Source organism: Leguminivora glycinivorella, chromosome 18 (assembly GCF_023078275.1).
Source record: "Leguminivora glycinivorella isolate SPB_JAAS2020 chromosome 18, LegGlyc_1.1, whole genome shotgun sequence".
Taxonomy (NCBI): domain Eukaryota; kingdom Metazoa; phylum Arthropoda; class Insecta; order Lepidoptera; family Tortricidae; genus Leguminivora; species Leguminivora glycinivorella.
The window spans coordinates 19,682,045-19,705,966 of record NC_062988.1 but is presented as its reverse complement, the minus strand read 5'-3'; the positions used below and the strand labels follow the sequence as shown (position 1 = coordinate 19,705,966).

The 23,922-nt window shown below is 37.0% G+C and overlaps 1 protein-coding gene across 2 annotated transcripts in view; it reads left to right on the top strand.

Annotated features, from left to right (window-relative positions):
- The first annotated feature begins 1,398 nt into the window (after nt 1-1,398).
- LOC125235819 (neurobeachin-like) overlaps nt 1,399-23,922 on the top strand; it is a 347,843-nt gene continuing 325,319 nt past the window's right edge. For both annotated transcript variants that reach the window (XM_048142410.1, XM_048142411.1), the window contains exon 1: nt 1,399-1,660. In XM_048142410.1, coding sequence (XP_047998367.1) covers nt 1,502-1,660 — 159 coding nt within the window. In that variant the 5' untranslated portion in view covers nt 1,399-1,501. The remainder of the gene's footprint in view (nt 1,661-23,922) is intronic.

The window sequence follows — 23,922 nt, the reverse complement described above, 5'->3', positions numbered from 1 at the left end:
ATATTTTTTTTTAATATATTTTAGTAAAGTAATTTAAGGGGGGGGGGGGTTGATAATTTTTTGCCTTTTTTCTTAAATTACTTAAAAATTACTCCGAAACTACAAAGCGTAAAAATACTCGAGATAGTTTTCAATCTATAGATTATAGGAAAAGCTATTAGAAATCTACAGTAAAGCATAAGTCGGACTTAAAAGAAAAAAACTCAAATTACGAATTTCACTCACTGCCGAGTGCCGATGCCACTGCAAGGAATTACCAAATCTTTTGAAATTGTGTGAGCGCGTTTGAATATTACATATAATATAAACTCATTTCTGTTTCGTTTTGTTCACAATATCGATTATTCCCAAAAATGACTTAAGTTCCTACTTAAAAGGAGGTGCTTAAGCCCTTCTTGTAGTGTACGGAACCCTTGCAACACGAGAACAACTCGCACTTGGCCAGTTTTATTTCATAATGTCCTGTGTTCTTCTCTACGGTGTCCTAGACCGGTTCTCGTGAAGAATTGTAACCAGATTATAATTATGATTTTTTTTTGCTCATACAGTTTTTGAAGTAAGCAGAAATGGTGTTACGATAATGGCTTAAGAACTAGATACAAGCGCGGATCCAGCTTCGTGCCCGGGCGGGTCACGTGTTAAAGGCCCGGGGCCCCAGGGGGGGGGGGGTCACGTGGTCTATTTGTGGCCAACTTAGGCTCCAGGGGGGGGGGGTCATGACCCCCATGACCTCCCCCCCTGGATCCGCGCATGACTAGATATGCGTACTATCTAGTACCTACGCGTATACACGCGTAAAATGAAAGTAAGATTTTAAATTTGCCGTGTTTAATCTATGTACATACTTACTTATAACATATTAAGCTGCACCTGTTAATTAGTGTAATAGTAATGTAATATTCACTGAAATTGCTAATAAAGTTCTGAATATTTTATTCTATTCCATCCCATCCTTGATTATGCGATGAATTCAGAGTAGGGGCATACAATAAGCCTTTTGAGTTATCATATTTAAGAATAGGAAGGTAACTATTGAGACGCAACTATGAGAATGATGTATAAAAAAAAGTTAAAGCTTAAAGAGTAGAGTCATAGTCAATATTATAGTCAATAGTATGTCAAGATGACAGTAAGTCTGAAAGCCTCTCCAGTACAGTGTGTACTTCTTGAAATCATGAGCGAAGCAAAAAAACGAAGAAGGTGATAATGACATAATATAATTTAACTGTAACATGCGATTTAATTAAATGCACTAATATACATATATAGCCGATTTTTTCTCATTCTATTTATTCTCCCATTTACCCCGGTTTACCCCAAATGATTGATTCGCTTGAATGGGTTACGGAAAATGTTGCTCTGGCAACACTGAAAAATTCCAAAATGGCAGAATGCGACTTTCGTGTGTTATCATGTGAGCCGATTTAATAATGTTTTCTTGAATATTTGGTGTTGAATGGATTATAAAATTGTGTAATAGTGAAAAGTGACCTAATAAACCATGGCGGACTTAAAATCACCGCCGTTCAGTGATATTAAAAGACCTGAGGAAGTCGTCAGGATGACGACGAACGATAGCCTGAAATTTGCAGTTCTTATCGGGCTGATTGAAGTCGGACAAGTGACCAACAGGGAGCTGGTGAACACCGTCCTGCATCTGGTAAGTACCTAGAATACCCTAGCATCACTCACCCATAATAATTATTCTTATAAACCCATATGAACGTCTAATAAGAATCGTCTAAGAAGTAACATTTTGCACAATATTTTGAGGGTGATTTATGGTGTTTATTTAGATTAAAATCACATTTTAATGATGTTATAACCTAAATTCGCGATAGCAAATGTAAGTGTAGAGATTTGAGGGGTGGTGTTAAGTGTGGAGTGAGGTGGCGCGTCTATTTTCATTGTTTTTATCGATCGCCTGGTGGTGAATCTGGTCGCGCGGTGGGTCGCCGGCGCGCGGTTTGTTTTGGTCGCGCTCGATGCCGGTGCCTCGGTCCCCCCACTCGAAACCATGTAAAACACTGACTGGACAGATATTGCATTCCACTAAATCACGGCTAGCGCTGTTTTCTAGTGTACCTGTTAATTGAAGCGAGGTAATGACAAGATTTCACCTTGAAAATGCCATTAAACTGTGACATATTGCAATCTATTGTTGCACTGTAATGAGGTGTCACCTTTCATGCTCCTGTGTAATTTTTACACACCATAACAAACATCTTTTGTACGATTAGATCCGCGTTTTATTGCGTGATATTTCGCAATGCATTTGATTAAAATACCTACCTAAACATTTCGATCAATTAAACATATTAATTTACGATAAATTGTAGGTACTTCGTTTCTTGGCTATATTTTCTAATAATCTTATCCTCTAAAAACTAAATTTGAAAACCAAAAAAACCCACTGATAATTTTTTTTAACACACTTGCCAAATCATCACAGGATCGGAAAAAGTCTACGCCTCACTGACCATAACATAATACCAATAAAATGTACCTTAGGGAGGTTAGGCATAACTTTATATAGCGATCAAAAATTACTTACCTACACGTTTTTTTGCAATTTAAATGAACCGGTTATAAAACTTGCTACTGACTTTGTACGTTCTGTACTCGTCATAACATGGGTAGGAGTTAGAGATGGGTAACTACCCAGGTAAATACCTGACGGTGGGTATTTACCGGGTAAATACCCGATATTTACCTACCCGCGGGTAAATACGCGGGTATTTTCATTTTTCTTCAAATTTTGACGTTTTTAAACGGTGTTTGGGCTAAAATAGATTAATTTAAGTCAGTCTTTGTAATTGTACACATAATGTTTATTCAAATTGGGAACGAATAGGTTGCTATGAGATAAAATGTGATTTTAGTGTATCACTCCAACTATAAAAATCGTGTAATATCATTCTCTGACATACGGAAATAATTTCAAATGCTTTTGGTATAAATTATAAGTCTGATAAATTAAAACTGTAAATAAAAATATGTGAATAAAAATATTTTAAAAATCTCTTTTTGAAGCTCATAACTCATACATAGTATGTTTTATGACAAAAATGCATACCTATAAACTTTTTTGTAGGAAATTGTGTCTACTTTAGTTCGTACATACAATACTTTTCGATATTAATGATAGTTTCCATGAAATATGAAAAAAATACATTTTACCCCCCCTAACCCCACCATAACCCCCTCCAACCAGTACTAGGAAGTTTTTCTTTATCGTATAAATACGACTATTTAATGCGATCTAAAAAGCACACATAAAACATTTTTTTTAATATTATTTTTAAAATATACATTAAAACTTCTGTAAACCTAATTGTATATTTAAACTGACAGTTTGGTTTTAAATTGTGTATAATAATTACAACCCCTAACTTAGTATTTATCTCCATTTTAACACAAATCAGCATGTCCAACATGAAATGAATCTACCCGTCAATTTGGGTAGATACGGGTAAATACCGGGTAGATAGGTATTTACCGGGTAAATACCTGGGTGGGTAGATTGGGTATTTACCCACGACCCATCTCTAGTAGGAGTAGGTACATACTTGTCACCTACGTCAACCACATTATAGATGTTACAGTAAACAAATAATGCTTTTGGAGTCTTCTGGCATTTCTGGCCAAAATTACCTACTTTTAAATGTAAACTTACCTTACCTTACTTACCACACATATTAACTTTAATATGGAAGGTACTATTTAATTGCATAGTAGGTGTAACACTCAATATACCCACAGGCCACATACAGTTCAATGGTACACAATTCCAGGAAACGTTCATCCGACTAGTAACGGCCAGCTAACATAGAGCCTGTAATACCTATTGATAATCAGGTTAATCTATTGTACACTAGACTAGACGAACGCGGAGTCCTGCGGGCCTAGCCGACTAACGTGATAAACCTTATCACGTCAGCAGGGTTAGCACATGATTACCGCGAGAGTATGTCGCCGCGAGATAGAATACCCGTCCTTATGTCATTAATACAGTTAGAAGAAGACGTGTGGTCTATCTCGCGGCGACATACTCTCGCGGCAATCATGTGCTAGGCCTACAGGTCGTCCTCCGATGCGTGATCACACTAGTGTACTACGCCCGCTCGCCCGCTGTAGGGTCAGATTCGGTACAGTCGTCATCAGTAAGCTTATTTAATGTAAATTGGATTGAAGCGAATTCCTGTTGGATTTGGATCAGTCGTCATCAACAATGTAAGCTAGGGCATTTCACGAAAGACGTACTTCGACGTAACTGCATGGCTGTTCATTTTTTTGTCGTTATCTTGTATTAATTCTCCGTAACTAAGTAAAGTAATCTTGTGCACCAAACTAACTATTTCTGTTTTGCCCAATGGTTGACTGGTAGAGAATGCCTTAAGGCGTTAAGTCCGCCATTTGTACTTTTTATTGATAATTTGTGCAATAAAGTTTAAATAAATAATAAATAAATAAAGTAGGTATGTGCTTTTGTGTTTTCTTAAGATAATAAATATAAAAGTAATGCGTATTAGCAGCTAAGCTACCGTACGACAACGTGCAAAAAACTGTATACCCACCATTGAAATCAAGCTACTTTAAGAAACGATAGCATGCTAACTGCCAAATATCGACTTCGTAGCTTTATCAGAAGGGTTAAAAATGACGTCAAGTACCCAAAAAAAATCTGGAATGCCTCCAATGACAGAATTTATTATATGATTAGTTCAATCTTATAATACATTGATCTTAGAAACAAACAATACTGTCCTTTAATGAATCGACAGCATTCCTAGACGTAAGAGAACAATCAATTCGCCGAAACCAAGTCTGTAACGTCTAGCTCTAGCGAAATACATTCATCAACTGCTAAGAGCATTAACCTTCTAAGCCTTTGTCGTAATGACAGATATAGGAAGGCAGAAGATCAAAGGTGTCATCACGCACGCACACAACGACAACTGTACGCTCAATGAGCTAACAAACTACGAAACGTCCGTCGGCAGAGCTTGTCCACTTGATTTTTTTTTTTAATAAATAAATATTGGGGACACTTTACACAGATTAACTTAGCCCCAAACTAAGCAAAGCTTGTACTATGGGTGCTAAGCGACGATATACATACTTAAATAGATAAATACATACTTATATACATAGAAAACATCCATGACTCAGGAACAAATATCTGTGCTCATCACACAAATAAATGCCCAGGACCGCGGCTCAGCAGGCAGAGTTCCTACCAACTGAACCAGACCGGTCGTCAAATTAAATCCATAGTCCGTCTTTCACGGCAAAACAGAGCGACGAATTGACGTGATTTTTCAAGTGGAGATAGTTAAAAGGACGGAGAGAGACATAGGCTACTCTGTCTCTTTCTAACCCCCCACTTCCCTAAAATGGGGGGGACGGGACGTTTGTATGCTGCATTCCGCAATTTTAGAATTGAACGCGAGCGAAGCCGCGGGCAACAGCTAGTAGTATTATAATTATGGTCTCGGACTACTTACTGCTTACTGCTAGCCTTTCTCCGCAGACGTTTTGTCTGGTTGCCTTTGGCATAGGCCTCTCCCATATTTCTCTATGTTTCTCTGTCTAGAGCTGGTCTCGGAATACAGGAAGGTTGGGCTGTAGCCACACGCGTTTTCTGACCGTCTGTGGCGGCTGAAGGGTTAAATTCAAGCATATAGTCCCTTTAAAATGGCTTCAGGGATCATTACCGTCAGTTAAGATGCCCATGTGCCAAGTCATCAATACATATAACGACCTCTTTTATGTTCGTTTCCAGTTTCCACGACTGTAAATACTTAGCAATAAGTTATCTGGTACCAGTCCAGTAATAACAAAAAACAATTGATAGGGTGTTCATAAAAATGTTATTACATACTTTGCATTTTTACATTTCCCTACAATAATCTCTATAGTCAAGTTATTTGTTATTAAAACCCTCATGATTATAACAAAACCGTAGTTATAATTATCAAAACAACCTTCCGTATGAACAGAATTTAGTAAAACACGTCAGGTAATCAACCGGGGGTAGGGGCACCCGTGGTTGTATTTTATGTACCACTAGCTTCGGCCCGTGGCTCCGTTCGCGCTAAATTCGAAAATTGCGGAAAACTCCATTCTAACTTCCACCACCCCCCATTCTAGGAAGTGGGAGGTTAAAAAGAGACAAAAAGTATGCTACGTCACTCTCCATCTCTTCAACTATCTCCACTTAAAATATCACGTCAATTCATCGCTCCATTTTCAAACAAACAGAACACACACACTTTCCCATTTATAATATTAGCATGGATTAGTATGGATTTTACGTAGAGTTTTATGCGATGCAGATTTTTGGAAATATGATTAGCGATAAGGACTATTATGTCTTTAGTTACTCCTCAAACTAAGTGTCTTAATACTAAGTTCCATCTAAATCAGTTCAGCGTTTTATACGTAAAGATGTTTGTTACTCACAGATAAATTAGAGATTTCTTCCCAAACCAATATATCATTCCATTAACATAGTAATAGGTAGTTGGATCTCTCGCCAATAGACTCCGTAGATCAATCAGGCCTCAATCTGCAATCAGATCACGTAGATGTGCGATACACGATAAGTGAGGAAAGTGATCCCAATCACTTACTGAATTGACTCATTTATTACATATACAAATAAGAAGTGTCTTCAGCTCCACGTTTACGAGTGTTTTATTATGTATGTTCAACCCAGGCTTACTACCACATTAGAAGTATTAGAACATTTGATCATTGCCAAAAATGTTACTACAAGAAAGGTTTTCAACCAGTGCCAGTCAAGAAAACGTTTCTCAGTCTTCAAAGAACGCTTTTCTCAATATGTGTATACATGTACAGGTTAATCTACGAAAACTGGCACGTTTGGAATGAACGATTTTTTTTGTGTTAGAATGATAATGTCAATGTCGTAGTAGTAGTAATCACTTTATTTTGTACAAACAGTTTATATACAATTTGTCGGAATAGAGGTAGATGTCCTTTAGTTGATGTTGTGTTGCTTGCATGATGTCGATATTTTTTTTTAATTTACTGACGCCCAACGCAATGGCAATTTAATTTACATATTATTCCATACAAAATGTATATGGTTACATGAAGGTATGACATCCCTTAATGACCAAACGATATACGAAACAATATATCTTCACAATATGACTGAAGTCAAGATCTAGGTGTAACAGACGTTCGGTGGCTTACAGCTCGCGGCGAAATAGGGGTGTGCCTTCCTATATTCATAGCTACAATATGCCAATCGATTTCAATACGAATGTGACATTCTGCAAGCCTGCAGTTTAAACGGATGATTGTATGTACTTGTTTAGTTTATATTTACCGAATGTAATTACAGATTAGACAATAATAGAGATCAGGCAGGCAAACATGGTCGCGCGATAAATGATAAAACATTAGGCCGTCCCTAATCGCACTATTTGTAAGTGCGATAGGGACGGCCCGATGTTTTATCGTTTTTCGCTCGACCATGCTATCGGTACAGAATATTCGTGCAAAATAATTTCGGATACTTAAAGTACGTTCTGTACATTACTATTTTAACGTTGAATTATTAAAACTTCTGCTAGTTAAACGTAAAATTAATAGTTCACAAAATGAACATAGAACAAGATTTTTTTGAGATACGTGTTATCGATGTTCTACTGCAATTTTATTTACGCTTCTAACTTTTGCTATAAATCAGAACTTAGAAAATAAAAATTCAATAACTCCCTCACGAGAAAATTTCGGAACTCAGTTCTTTACGATAGTAAAATAGTAAGTTTAGAGATTTGTATAAAACTAAAGAACTTTAATGAATTGTTGAGCTATCCTGTAGGTACCATTTAAGGCGATACGATACCCCTCATTTCTCCATACAAACGCTCTCGCCTGTTTCCTCTCTGGTTTTTGAAGCTAGATCAATGGTTTTTTCAACACAGGTTTTTATTATCAATATCTGTGTCGGACCGTTTTGCTTTTTTTGATATTTTTGTTTTAAAAGGAATTAGAGCCTCTCAAAGTTGGCAAAAACGGCTTAATTGAATTTGCCAGAAAGAAAGGAGTGGTATTCAAAACTGAGACCAATTATCCAAAAAAACGAAACGGTCCGACACAGATAATTTCCTTGTCATTCTGATTTCTAAATTTCGTAACGATTGGTTAAGATTTGGAGGAGGAAACAGTCGAGAGCGGAACCTCGATTTTTGCGGGTTTTACGCGGGATTTCGCGCCTGAGCTGCAGTTGTCCCTATCGCACCAAATTTAGGGGCGGGGCTAAGTTTTTAAATACGTACACTAAAATAAAGTGATGGGTAATACTCGACATCTAATGTCGATAATCTAGTGATGTGAAAAGTTATCGATATACTACGTCGAAATATCGACATACCGTGTTTGACGAACTTTTTAGTTAGAAATACGTATATATTCTGTGGAAATACTAAGTCCATATTTTTATAAGTATAGGTACGTAACAATTACATACAGGTATAGGTTTATTTTATACTTGCATAACTTTTCTCGTCATTGGTTTACTAGTATCAATTATAAAGTTATGTTGTATTTTACGATTTACGATAGATTCCACGAATATTAGGCAACGGTATTCGGTATTTTATATTCGGTCTTTTCAGCCACTTTGCCAAAAGTTTGGTATTCGGTCATCATTGCTTATTTATTACTATTCTGCCCAACACCAATTAGGTAAGTAGTTATATTATATGTACTTATTTACATACAATAAAAACAAACATAATATTAATGATATAATTCATGTTTAAAAATATTTTAAAAAACGATGCGCCTTATTTAGTAATTACACAGATTGTTCAGGTAGGTACCTGTACCTGCTCTTAATAAGGCCTAGTCCTTATAATTCTTCTAAGTTTTATCAGTCATACCGTTTTGTACATTTTCTTCGCAGACATAATCAAAAAATGCCCTAAATAGTTACTACTCTAAATAAGGCCCATCGTTCACTTCTTAAGTTTTATAACTTGGTGTAAACATTGTCTTCATGAATTCAATCATCAATTTTTGTAATAAGTATTTATACTACGGTCTGTCGTCTAAAACACATTTATTCAGGACTATGCATTTAGGTTATGGTGCTCTAAATTTAGAGGGTCCGAGTCCTAGCAAGTGGTGCATTAAGGTCAATGCGGACAACATTGGCATACTTTATTTCATACTATCTAGTTTAAATGGATAAAATTAGGTGTGAAATAAAACTATAGAAACGGATTAAATCGTATATAATGAATTTACAATTCATCCCGACGTTTCGAACACTTTACAGCGCTCGTGGTCAACGGGTGACTGAGGAAAAATTACAATGTGCAAAAGCTACCTACATATAAGAAATATTAACGAACCACGACTATAAATAAAATAGATTTCTAAGGCAGGTTCACACACTATTAATAAAGCTAGTTATACAATGTTCAAAAAATTAATAAAAGCAATCAATTAATCTACACAAAATTTACAAAAACAAACTGCAAATGTCCAACACCATACAACCGAACACAAATGCCTCACAGTCTTCGTCGTGCTTGTTCCATTATCAGATGAACTACTGGATCCTAAGCCGGTGGTAAAGTAAAGCCATCTTCTCTATTAAAGTTTGGATATTTCTTGATCTCAATGGCCTCGCGCAACATTCTGGGTATATACCGCTTCTCCTTAGCAAGAACCAGAGGCTTATCAAACTTTATAGCATGATTGACTTTATCCATGACATGTTCAGAGACTGCAGACTTTTGCCGACGGTGCTTGACATCCGCTATGTGTTCCTTCACCCGTGTGGAAATACTTCGTTTTGTCTGCCCCACATACGACTCACTATACGCGATTTAATCCGTTTCCATAGTTTTATTTTATGAGTAACTATCGCGGTAACCGAAGACAACATTAAAATTAGGTAGTTAATTAAAGTAGTTTGGAGTTACCTGCTGTCCTACGGGATAAATATTATAATATACATATCCATATATTTTTATTCTTTTCCTTCCGGCGACCGGAAGGACGTATTGACAAACACTTTCAGCTTGTTTGTCAGTTCCTTTGTCACCCATGTTTCACAACTAAAGAGTAAGACGAAATTGACGATAGATAAATTTTACAAATAGTGAACAAGTGAAGATGCTCTAACTGAAACAATTTTTCATATTAATAATGTTTACCATTACACACAGAGCACAATCTCATCGGTAAATATTTGTCAATTTTACTTTAATTCGACGTGTTTTATCATAGCGCTCTTGAATAATACGATTTGTATTTGTAAAGAAAATATCTCCTAGATACATACTATCAATTGTGTCGCTTAGTTTCAAACTTGGGTACTTAAATCCATTCTGCTTTACGATTGAATATATAAAAAATATATATTAACCTTATAGCAGAATGGATTTATCCAGGTTTGAAGTTAAGCGACACAATTACGCTAAATTCGGTATGTAAGAAATACCTTAATTTTTGTTAACTTACTGATGGGCCTTATTTCATACATGCAGCAATTTGGGTCCATGTGCACCTACTTAATGCACAATTGCACATGGACCCAAATTTTTGACCCATTTACACTTATCTAATTATAAAATGTACATAACATTTCGAGACTTTTAGCCGGGCCTTATTTGTAAGTAGATTACAGATGCCCTTAGTTGGTAGATGAAATGAGTGTTATCTACGTTTTAATTCTATGGTAACAGAAATGCTGATATCTAAGAGTATCAATAAGTTCTAAATAATAAAACTATCAAAAGTATCTACCTATACGTTTAAGTACCGATACCTAGGTTTAAATTTAGCTGGCAAATTAGTTAAGCATTTTTATGGTTGGTCTTGTTCTGTGCTAAGCCTTGTATTTCTAATGCTAGATAGGTAATATGTATACACCTACAGCCCTAGAAAATTATAAATATAAGATGCATATGTAGCTTTCCATCTGAAAAAAGGTCCTTATGCTGCATATGCAATAAGATTTTGTTTGGCAGATTTTTTGTTAGAATTCTGCTAAAAAGTTCTAATTACGTACACTCTTGGAACATAATCTGGTGTCTGGTAAGTATAATAGGTACCAAATTGTCCCAGTTAAATTTTCCTACGCTGTCATTTCTGTCAAACATGTGCAAAAAATAATGAATAAGATTCACATAAACTTTTGGTAGGTAGATACTGTCAACCGATTATGTAGAATCCTAGGCCACTCTAGAACCCTGTCGTATTGACACCGTGCTTTATTTGCTATAGAAGTCAGTTTTACTTTTACTGTCAAGTCTGTGAAAGAGGTCTACAGTGGCCTATGACATAGGATTCAGATTGGTTGACTGTACGTACCTACTCCTATAATATGGCTTCTCTTTGACATCGAAAAGGTTTTAGCTTTTTACATACCGGATAACTATATTTCGCTAACATGATTTATTTTAAGATAATCACATTATGTATAAGATAAGGAACTGTTTTTACAATACTTAAAACATTTCAAATTTGCATTTTAGTCAAATCAGTACACACTTCACGGAGTCCAAAACATTACGCATCAGAAGTCCGAAACTAGAGAAATATAGAGAGCGCTCGAGCGCGAGTAGCTACTTGCGCCGGCGGCGGACGCGGCTGTGTGCGTGCGCCGGCGCACGCACACAGGGCCTCTCTGTGGGTGCCACCCCCGTCAGCGCGACGGCGATAAAGACTTAAAAATCTCAAATTTGAATTCGTGCTTCGGTATCGTATCCTCTTAACATTATGTAGGATTGAAAAGTACACTTACCTTCAGTCATATTTATTAGGTACTATCAAGAGATAAATTAACTCGTCATCAATTCATCATTAATACAATAATCACGCTTGCTATTGATAAGTATAACACCTAAATTCGGCTTCAGATTGCTAAAATGTAGCCCCTAAATTGCTAAGCAGAAAGCCATATACACTGTGGGTATTCACGCCCAACAGGTCTGGACAAATATCACAGGGCGGCCTAAAGGTCACCACAGGGTGGCTAGCCGAATGGCACAATCGCTCACGAAACGAAGCGCTAGTAGATATCTATCTCTATCGCGCTTGCGTATTGGCGCGACAGAGCCAGCGGCGTATCGCTTTCGTTTGGCGTCGGAGAAATGCCATTCGGCTACGGGGCCAGGAATGTCAAACGTGCCCTGTTTTATAACGGCAAGCTTTCGCGAATAATATGCTTAAATAAACCTATTTCAAGATCCAAGCCCTTATCGATTGCGCGTTAAAATTCTGTGAAATATGTATTAGCCAAGCCGGCAAGTTCGTTGCCTAGCGGACTTCAGGCTTCCATGACTTTCTTACGTACAGTTAGCAACCAAGCTGTGAATATAAAGTGACACTCTAATGTACTTACAGACAATAAAGTTCTCTATATTTACAATGGAAGTTCTCTAAGTTCTCTATAGGATATGGGTTAAATTGTGGTGTAGGCGAGAGGCTGGCAACCTGTCACTGCAATGCCACAGTTTCGTTTTCTTTTAACCCCTTATTTGCCAAGAGTGGCCCTGAAGCTTTAGTAGTTTCATGTGCTCTGCCTACACCTTTATGGGATACAGGCGTGATTGTATGTATGTAAGTTCTCTATACATATTTTGGCACTTTGGCTGTAGGTATTCATAAATAAATAAATATTGGGGACATCTTACACAGATCAACTTAGCTACAAACTAAGCAAAGCTTGTGACAGTCCGACTCCTGTCCCGTTCCCGTGGCAAAAAGCCGGGATAATACAAAGAAATGATGATGGTATCGTTAATATCGTTATGATCCTGACATATTTCTTCGCTTCTTTATTTTCATCATAACACGTGTCATACACGCTCGCCGGTCGCCGGTTTAAGGTGCTTATTACCTGGCCGTTCTAAAGGATTTCCTAGATTTGATCAGAAAAAGTCCGCTGACGTCACGATCACGCCTAAACAACCTCAAGTTTAATTAACGGCACATTTTAAACGGATTAACGTCAAACAATACAATTTCGTTATTTAACCCTTTCAGTTATTGTCTAGTATCGCAACAAGGGTCAGAATAGGAATAGTTTACGATAATGATTTAATTTTCGATTCTAAACCATATATTGATATAGTATGAATTTTCTGAGATAAACTTTTCGCTTTTGCCCTAATCTGTTGAACAAAGGCCTTTGTTTCTATTATTCGCGGCGGTTAGCTCCCGTTTAAACGGCACGTGCTATAGTCTCACTGTAGTTAAAAAGCAACTATCATGATAGCAATGGTTCAAATCCATAAAAAGCCCTTTCTGAGATAACACGTTTTGTCATCTTCAAAAAAAGTTACATGCACACTGCAAACTGTGTAATAAATTTGAACCTTATTGCTATCATGATAGTTGCTTTTTAATTGCACTGAGACTTTAGCACGTGCTGTGGAAACGGGAGCTAACCGCCGCGAATAATAGAAACAAAGGCCTTTGTTTAACAGATTAGGGCAAAACCGAAAAGTTCTCTTAGAAAATTCATACTATACTATTGGCGGGGCGTGCATGTGTAACAATTGAAGCTCATAAAAGTGTCCTAAGTCGACGCTGCATAGCGTGCACGCGAACGCCAAACGCTCCGCTCCGAACGTCCACTCAGGCCTTACACTAAAACAGGCGGAATCGTGAATTCAAATCACTACTTGAATCACTATGTAGGTAAACAGAAGAATTGGAAACGAATGTCAGAATATACAATGTCTACATAAAATGCTTAGACGTCGTCTCGACGTAAACTTGGCAGAGTGACAAAAACAGGTTAAGAGATTCAGTGCATTTTTGTTACGGCTGGCCTTACAAAAATCCATACTAATATTATAAATGGGGAAGTGTGTGTTTCGGTTTGTTTGTCCGTCTTTGACGGCAAAACGGAGCGACGAATTGACGTGGTTTTTTTTTAAAGTGGAGACAGTTGAAGGGATGGAGAGTGATTTAGGCCACTTTTTGTCTCTTTCTAACCCCCTCTTCCCTAAAATGGGGAGTGGATATTTGTACGGAGCATTCCGCAATTTTCGAATTTAACGCGAGCGAAGCTGCGGGCAAAAGCTAGTATTCTATAGTTTCTGAAGAAGACAGGAAGTCAATTGTTTCATTCAGTTGTTTTTCGGTGAAGGGAAACATCGTGAGGAAACCGGACTAATCCCTATAAGGCTTATTTATTATTAGTTTCTCTAGTCAGATGGCACCCGTTTTTTGCTAAGCAGACCCCAAGTTCACAATGTTCCCATTAGCAAAAATCCAGGATAACGCAAAGAAGGGTTGATCCAGAGGACCTCTCCCATACTGAGAGAAATTTGCATTGTGAATTTAACAAGTTCGACTTGTTGCGGTTTATCCGTTTGAATCAGCCAAACTTATGTTTAAAACAATATGTGTTAGGTTGTTTTTATAAAATCGACTTGTTGATTCAAATATATTGCCGATTCAAATGACAAGTAGCTTGTTAATCGTAAACTAGAACTTTCCTTTGCTAATCCGCGAATAGATAACGTGCAAGTCAATCAGTGCTAACCTGTTATAATTACTTGCGTATTTTTTTACATGCAATTATTTTTCCCACCCTCCCACCGCAAAAAAATACGCAAGTAATTATAACAGGTTAGCACTGATTGACTTGCACGTTATCTATTCGCGGATTAGCAAAGGAAAATTCTAGTTTACGATTAACATGGATTTCCGCAAAGTAACGCCTGATTCCATCGATTAAGTAGCTTGTTGTTTGAACCAAAGAGCATAGGCGCTATTTTAACCAAAAAACTTGTTGAACGAACATGAAAACTGGTTGTATTTTCTCAGTGGAAGGAAGTCTTATTAGTATGGACATACCGGAGCTACAAGACAAATTGAAATTGAAAAAGACCGCCTACTAAGAAGTAATTAAGAATATTTAATAGCCGGCCTACATTCTGTTGACAAAATGATTACGAAATTCAGCCCGTGCTCTCCAGGGTACGTAGCCAAAAGCACAAACGCCTACGATAATATCGTTAACGTATAGCTATCTCTAATATCGCTCTTCCGTATCGGCACGACAGAGCCAGACTGCGTTTCGATCGGCGTCTAGCGTCAACCATTGATCATTTCGGCGAGGCCGGCAGTCTGGGCAAATATTTCGTACTCTCAAAAACAATCAATGTTACATGAATTATTTCAGAGGTTCTTTATGATAAATATGTATTAATTTATGTTTTGTTTGTTTTTTCAGGTGATAGACGTTTAGTTTTTTTTTAAATAGAGGATGCCATACATTGTAAATGGGAAAGTGTGTGTGTTCTATAATTTTAATTTGATATTGACTCAATGACATGGAATTAGTTTTTTGCATTGTAATTTTATACATTTAGCCTATTGGTTGAATACACTGATACTTCTGTAGTTTTATGTTTCTGTTTACATGTTTCCTTGTTAATAAAAAGTTTATAACATAAACTTTATAACTTTATATGAAAAAACAGAATGTCATTGGTTGAAATCAATAACAACGGCAATTACTAGATCCATCGGTGCATTGATCGTAAACCTTTGGTCGCCGGTCATGCAATCATCGAAAACGCATTGGATTTCCCGATTCGCTCTCCCTCTAAAATTTATGCTCGAAAATGCGTCCGATACGACGTCTGGTATTCGGCCGAATGTAGCACTTTTTTGAAACTGCCGAATGTAAAAAATACGCTTTATAAAATGCGTTTAAGATGACTTGCAGTTGATGAATGGAAAATATGAGTAAAACGGAAAAAAGTGAGTTAAAAAAAAAATAAGATTCCGGACGGAGGATTTATTATAACGGCGATAATATATAACAAATAAATTTGAACATACAAAAAAATTAGAAATTTAATCATTATCTTTTTGATACTACTATAGGAAACCGGAGCCGATTCGGCCGAATCCTGTATTGTAATCCCTAATACCGCCGTAGCGTACTCAGTATCACCGACAATTCATCAGGACGCGTCGATTAATTCCAGTACGCGGATAACGTGCCGCATTATTCATGACATCATCCGATAAAGTTTGGCTCAGGTAACGATGTTTGTGAGGTCATTACTGCTTGCATGTATCGACTATAAGTATAGGCTTATTAGTGACTAGGAAACGTGATAAAGATTATTTTACATTCGGTAATTATGACACATTTGTCAGATTACATAAAGTACTTAATAATGGAGTATTGACAAACTGAGCTTTACAAAAAGAGATCCCCTCTTGCCAGGAGTGCTAGGTACTATTAATTTATTAAAAAAATCTCAAACAGGTTTATAGAGAACTAAATATTTCTACTACTAAACAAATCTGAAGTCAGACCTAAAACGTAGTACATTTCAATCCAGACAGTTCTCCAACATTGAGTACCTCTATAGTATTTATTAAAAGAGAAATGTTCTGTCAAAAGAAAACGAAAAGATTTACCGTCCCCGTCACCGTCTTATAATTCGATTCGATAAGTGTTCGGTTCAGGGCTCGACGGAGATGTTTTCAAGATTTATATTAGGCACTTTAGAGAAATGTTGACGACTCCTGAAAGTTGGCGGGCAGTGTGAATTTATAGGTTATCGCAAGTATGAAAGTTTAGAGATATGTATTGAGTTTCTAAATTGTACCATAACATAAATCAGTTTTTAGATAATGCGTCGATGGTAAACCCGTGTCTAGCTTATGGACGCCTGGAGCTTTTGCCCGCGGCTTCGCTCGCGTTAGAAAGGGACAATAAGTAGCCTATGTCACTCTCAATCCCTTCAACTATCTCCACTTAAAAAATCACGTGAATTCGTCGCTCCGTTTTGCCGTGAAATCCGGACAAACAAACAGACACACACACTTTCCCATTTATAATATTAGTGTGGATTTTAGGGCTACAATGCAAGAAATTCATAGACATAGACATAGAATGGCTTTATTTAATATCACAATGTTACAATGTTAATTCGTATAAATCAAGGGTTGATGCTTTAGATATGCAACTGTAGGATAGTCAAAATGTGTATTATTGCATTTATTGTTGTATACTTAATATTTGTAGTATTTGTACCGAGTTAAATGAACGAATCGATATCGATTACCAGTTGATCACAAGGCCGTGAGTGATGGCTATGAATGCAAGCAGAAAGTGAGCTTTTCAACCACACATGTAGTCCAGTGGAACTACGAGTATGTTTAATCATTATCTTTTATTTGTGACGTTCAGAAATAAAAAAATGCCACATTGTCTCTTACCATAATTACGAAATTTGATACTTCATGTTCGCAAACATCTTTATTAACTATAATTCCAAATGTATGCTATGTATGTACACACGGACTTATTGTCTTAGAGTATACTTATTAATGGCATGTTGACTTGTATAGATGTTTGTGAATTCGACCGTACACGTGGAGCGACTTAACTATAGACGTCGTCGCCTTAAGTTGGATTAATCTGATGTCTGACCTTTTGCCTCGATTGAGGACAATTTCAGTTTTTGAATATTCACGAGTTTAAAGAAAAAAGTGTCGTAAATTGTGACGAAGTGCCGTTCTAGGTAATTATCCCAATTTGTTGGAATATTTCCCGAAGAAACTTTCACGTAAATCTGGTAAATTATCGAGAACGACACATCGCCAGTACATTGGCAGTATTGGCACCCTTGCAGTCCCACTTTCTCTTTTGATCCTCTCTTCATAAACTCTTGACTAGATGAAAACAAAGCCCATCCTAATTCTTTGTCAAAATCTTTGCACAACTTCGTGTATTAAGATTAATAAAATAAAGCTTATAACAACGTTATCTCTATTGTATATTGCATTACGTAGAACGCCATTAACACTGTTATGAGTTTCTTTACGCCCCCGACTGCAGCTCGTAAAGCTGGTGTTACCGAGATAACAAGCTAAAGCGTCTCGCTTCTTACTGATATTTCAGATTTGCCCTCAACTCGATTTCTTTAAGTGAATTTTTAGCGTGAACAGACAACGACTAGAGATATGACACGCCGCATCTAAGCACCGATATCGCGATAGAGACACCCCCTTATTCATAAACGTACTCTAAAGTTATCAAGCCGATAAAGTTCGTCTGTCCCTTTCGATCTCACCAGTACGTCGGAAAGGGATAAACGAACTTTATCGGCTTGATAACTTTAGTGAACGTTTATAAATAAGGGGGTAAGTGCATCACAACCATAGAGGAATAAGTATGGAAAGAGTTGTAACTTGTTGTAATGCAAGTTACTTGTAGTGACATCTAGCGTCAAATAGCGTAAATTATCAGTACCACTACTCGACACTAGGTGTCAACAGTGTCGCGCTGGCCAAAATTGTAATATTAAAACAGTTTGCTACTTATATTACACGCAGAAGACTGATTAATAACTATTGTAATATTAGCTAAAAATTGTTAAGCATTAGACTTTTTGTTCGTCGCGACATCTAATGACAAGAAGCAGTGCTGATAATTTACGCTAGCAGACGCGTGATTGACGCGTGGATGACGCTAGATGTCACTACAAATAACTTGCATTTACTGATGTATGGAGTTAACTTATTCCTCTATGGTCACAATTCACAAATTACGGGAACTACACGTTGACCGTCGGCTTGCAGTTCCCATGCAAGGTGCAGTTGACTTGCAGTCCGTCTGTATCTGCCTTACCTTCCGGCGGATTTGGCAATCGCGGCGGTCGCGTCATTATCATTACCTTTTGGCTCATTTTTTTTCTCGCCTATTTTTGTGGCCCTCTGCTGGGCCCTTTTCTTCCGCCACTTATCACGATTTGCCGCCTGATTCGGTCTGTAAATGCGATTCGAAATTTGGTTCATATACCCCTAAAGAAATATCCTTCGCTACTATTGTTAAAATTTTGTTTCCCAGATTTATTACCTACTCGTTATATCAAAAAAAATGCTGAAATATGCCTTTATAACATGTGAAAACGTGTTCCACGCGAGTGTGAGCTGACAGACTGAAATGCGTAGGCGGTATTTTGAGCTGAATACTAAGTACTTGTGTACCTACAACGAGGGCATAATAACTTGACAATCTTGACATATTTCAACAACGTAATACGTGTCACTAGTGGATGATGTTGATGTTATTTATCGTTAGACTGAGACTGTTGACCGATTTATGGTAGACGCATATTTTGTCGTTTTAATGAAATACCTAACAGTGGCGACGCGTGAAAATTTTTGTTGGTAAAGCCGGAGGGGCTTTTGGGATCTGTTTTGTATGGACGTCTGCAGATACTGCAGAATTTTAGGGAACCCGTTGGGAATCCAGTTGTATCAACGCTACGCCACTGATATCTAATTTAAAGTATCTTACTGGTTTACATTTACACGTATGTATATTACGCACTGGTCCCATTGCCGAGGATAATCTAGAAGCAATCTAGAAATGAGCGACATGCGACTATCTATAGAAACAGCGAAAAATGAATGTGTAATATAATTTTGTCGCTTGGCTTTAAAACGAGTATTCAAATACGTACATTTTTGACCTTAATTTATTCTATCCATGTCGTATTTAGAGTTCATATTTTAAATTTGAATCGAGCCGCGTTTGAAATCCCAAACAATAATTGGCTCATAACTTGCGATACGGAATTGTGCTCAGTCGAACTTACAATGACTAATGGCTTCATTTCATAGTTCTCTCCAGTTTACACATATCTAGTTATTGCTGTTGGGTGATATTTATGATTATATATTATGTTGAGTTATTACGCAATATTACGCAAACTATGGACGCGGGAATGTTTTAGTGACCCTGAATTCCTTTTTAAGACTGATGCGGGTCCTGAATTATGCAGTTTTTGTTAGTATCGAAACCCGGTCAACTTTGGAAACCGCAACGCAAATCTAATACAAATACGAAATTTAACATTATAATTATAAGTTTCTAAAAAAGAAAACTTGAAATATTGTACCGAGTCACATAAAGTTAAAGGAACAAATAATACCTGTGATTTTTACTTTCTAATAGAACTACACGAAACTTGTTGTGAAAAGAATTGTAAAGCGTTTTACGATTGGTCTCGTATAACTAACTTTCGGATATAGGTCGTGCTATGGAATGCAAACATTTCATACATTTCAGTGTTCAAAAGACATTCAATCCAGTGAAATCAGAATCACAGTACTTATGTAGTAGCAACGATTACTTAATTTAGAACTTAAATCCCTATTGCTTAAGGGGCTGACAACACCCAATTGCGCGAAATTGATGTTACTTGCGCAGTTTTTATAAGATAAATTATTAGTTTTAGAAAGGCAAGTAAATTATATGTTATTATTCATTATATTTCAACGAACATGGCCGTACTTGATACACGATTTAACAAAATCGGCTCTATAGAAAAAAATTGCAAAGATTGGTCTCGAGTTCGTCATTTAACGGTTCTATGTCGTTCAATTATTCACTTAGTTGCCTTTAATTAAAATTACAATAACAAAAATGTACATATCTAAAACACTAACGAAACATATTGCACAAATAATGCATCTTTATATTTTATTTTAATATTTTTCCGTACTTTTCGTACCTCCGCCCTGTTTTAGTGGCATCGCGCTCTCACTTACTCCCATGCGAATAGACAGTGTACACTAGCGTCAAGGTCATTGGGTATTGTCAGCGTCTTAAAAGATATAGCAACACTCAAAGAAGAAATAAGATAAATAACTCGACTATGTGTTTGACGCCCCGCCATTACAAACTAACGCGGTTTTTGCAGGCTGTAGTAATTGAAGAACATTCAGTTTTTGCAGGCCGCATTCCTGCCGAGTTCCTGTCGTTATGCAACCGCCATTTATCCAATTATCCGGATAACTCTGCTGTCAGTTCAGAAATGGATATACGTATATTGCGTACAGACCGCCATGTCCGGTGGACGAAATTTTCGCGGCCGCCTCTCTTTTATGTGGATTTTTATTTCGATGCCGAATGTGTTTTTTTTCGTTAAGGACGGAAAAATCACAACTTGTTTTATTTTTTACCGTGTTTTTCGTAACTCTGTGGAAGATTAAATAGGGAACAAATCAAGTTATCTTATGTTATGAAATATTTTGTACCTACCTATCCATCTTTTTCTTAAATATATAAAAAAGAAACAGTCTACTGATATTTACTTCAATATGTGTGTTTGCATTCGTTGCGCTACGCTACATCGTTGTCATGTAGTATTCTTCGATTAACCTCCAACTGATTGGTAAAATAAGAAAAAAAAACATCATCCTAAAAGTGCCTAAGTAAGCAAGTCGGTTAATATTCATTAAACATAATTAAATAGCCTCTGTAACAGTTCTGTGTTTGAAATTAATTATGGCATGTTCATGCTAATGCTAAACTTATCCTTCATCGAATCGATTAATCGGGTAATCGAGTGGAAGAGCTGCATCGATTATTATCGAGCTGCACATATAGATGCTTCCACGCGTTCTTAAACCAGCATAAGTTTAACCTCAACTTGTCAACAATGTACAAGCGAGAAATAAATGAGATAATTTATTATGACTGAACGCGTGTGTGAAAGTATTGCAGCGTGATTTGTGTTACGTTTGCAATATGATGAATTTGGATTATTGAAAAAAAAAAGGCGCCAAATCAGTCAATCGAAATTTCGTAATGCGCCTTCTACCGCTTTAACGATACGAGTGGGGCGATTATACGACATTAACATTATCGATGGGTCGAGTCAAGATCGATCGGAGCATTCAAGCGTGTCGTAGCGTAATTTGCAACAAGTTGTAATCAAACTAAGGTCACTACTTAATTTGGTTTCGGACAAACGCTATTTTAACACGCTTTTTCGTAGGTAAAACACTATCCTGACGCCCTACCTCTGTGTTGTATGTTTGTGTAGTTTGCAGTAGACGCGAAGGCTAAAGAGGTAAATGATGATAATCAACGTCAGAATACTCAAGGTTAAATGCCAATATTTAAAGTCACATACAGGTCCAACGCGATTAATAAACATTATTTTACCTTTTTTCCCAACGTTGAACGTTGCATTAATCGTTGAATTAATCGCGTTCGACCTGTATGTGACTTTAAATATGTGTACAAAGCGCGAGAACTTAAAGTGTTATATTGTTAAATGCCAAATCAAAATAATAATTAACAAAATCCTTATTTGAAGGTATTACAGAACATTAGTTCCTATTTACCTCTCTATATAAATTAGATGAATCCAAAAATAAATGTATCTTCTAAACATAATTACAGCAGGGTCACTGTCATTACCATCACTCTGTATTTTGATTAAGGAAAAGCCAGCAGGCGTAACAAATGATGCTTCCAGAAAATACGATGATACTTCATTTTACTCTTTAACAAAAATCAACCTTGTTGCTGTTGTAATAAGAGGTAATGAAAGCACTGATAATCGTTTTTCTTAGGGAGGCTTATTCAGTTTTAACAAATGTACTTATATATCATTTTGATATCATGGGTTGTATTTTCAGGCTTCTCATGCGAACCAATAAAAAAAGATTTAGAACTTTATACGTCCTACGACACTGGACTGATCGCTAATTCTGATTTTCGTCGCGCTCGTTAATTTTGACCTGTACCAATTGTTCAAAACACAGATATAGGAAGGCAGGAGATCGGACAAGATCATGCCGGATGATTTGTATTGAATACGCCTGTCGCAAGTTCTTGATGCGACCACAGAATATGTAACCATTCGACTTGTAGATGGATGCTCCTATTGCGCAATACACGCGCTTTCCAAGACTGTGTACATGTGAAATGCGAACGAACAACTAATCGTGACGTCACGCGCGCACACAACAACAACTGTATGCTCTATGAGCTAGCGACTGCGACACGTCCGCCGGCGGGTTGTCCGCTCTCTAGTATTACCTATATGCTCTGAGGTTCAACAAGACACGCACAAAATGAACATTAGTAAACACGAGACCCTTTTTCTAGGTATTTCATTGATTCGAATCCGAACATGTCAGGGCACGTAGCCGAATGGCACAAACGCTCGTAGATATCTATCTCTATCGCTCTTGCGCATTGGCGCGGCAGAGCCAGACTATCTTTCGCGGCGTTTCGTTTTCGTTTCGCGTCGCAGAAATTCCATTCGGCTACGGCACCAGGGCTTAAAACAGAATCTGTTTGATCCTCCTTAGGTATATAACAAAATCGCAAGTCATCGACCCCGGCCCCTTGTTACTCTACTAATTATTGCTGACCCGTTAATGACTTTGCGAACAATTAACGGCCGCCTCTCGACAACTTAACCAATCGAATAGAAGAGGCTCTACCGACAAGTTTAATTGAAACGATCATGCTGATAACTAATTAACAACAGACCTATATTCAATACTTGACTGGAAACTAATCTTTATTAGAATATTTGTAATTTCTTGGAGTTTCAGTGCTAAATATTTCCGATTTTTAACTAATATTAAATCATGTGTTTTCTCAATCAAAGGGGCGATTTAATAATTATTAATTAGGCCTAGTTGCCTTATATAACGTTGCTTTTTACACATTTTGTTTTGAACAATCCTTAAACGCGTGTCTCGAATTTTCTTTGTCACTACTTAATTATTAAAAAAAAAAAAAAAACAATTTTAACTAGAACGCCATACGTGTGTATGCCACTCTAGTTAAAAATATGGAAAAAATCGATTAGTCGAAATTACCTGCCAGTCGTTTAATAATGACTCCCATGAAGTGTGCGACCAGACTTGGTCCCCGTTGAACCACGCTGACAATTGTCACCTGACACTGATAATTCACCCTGCATTTGATATACATTGACGCTATATATAGGTAATTTCAGAAATGTGTACATACATAAATATTCAGTTCAGTGTCAGGTCTCAATTTACAATTTCTGAAATAGGAGCCTGCAAGTGTGAAAATCAGTCTTACCGCGAAACACTAGTTTG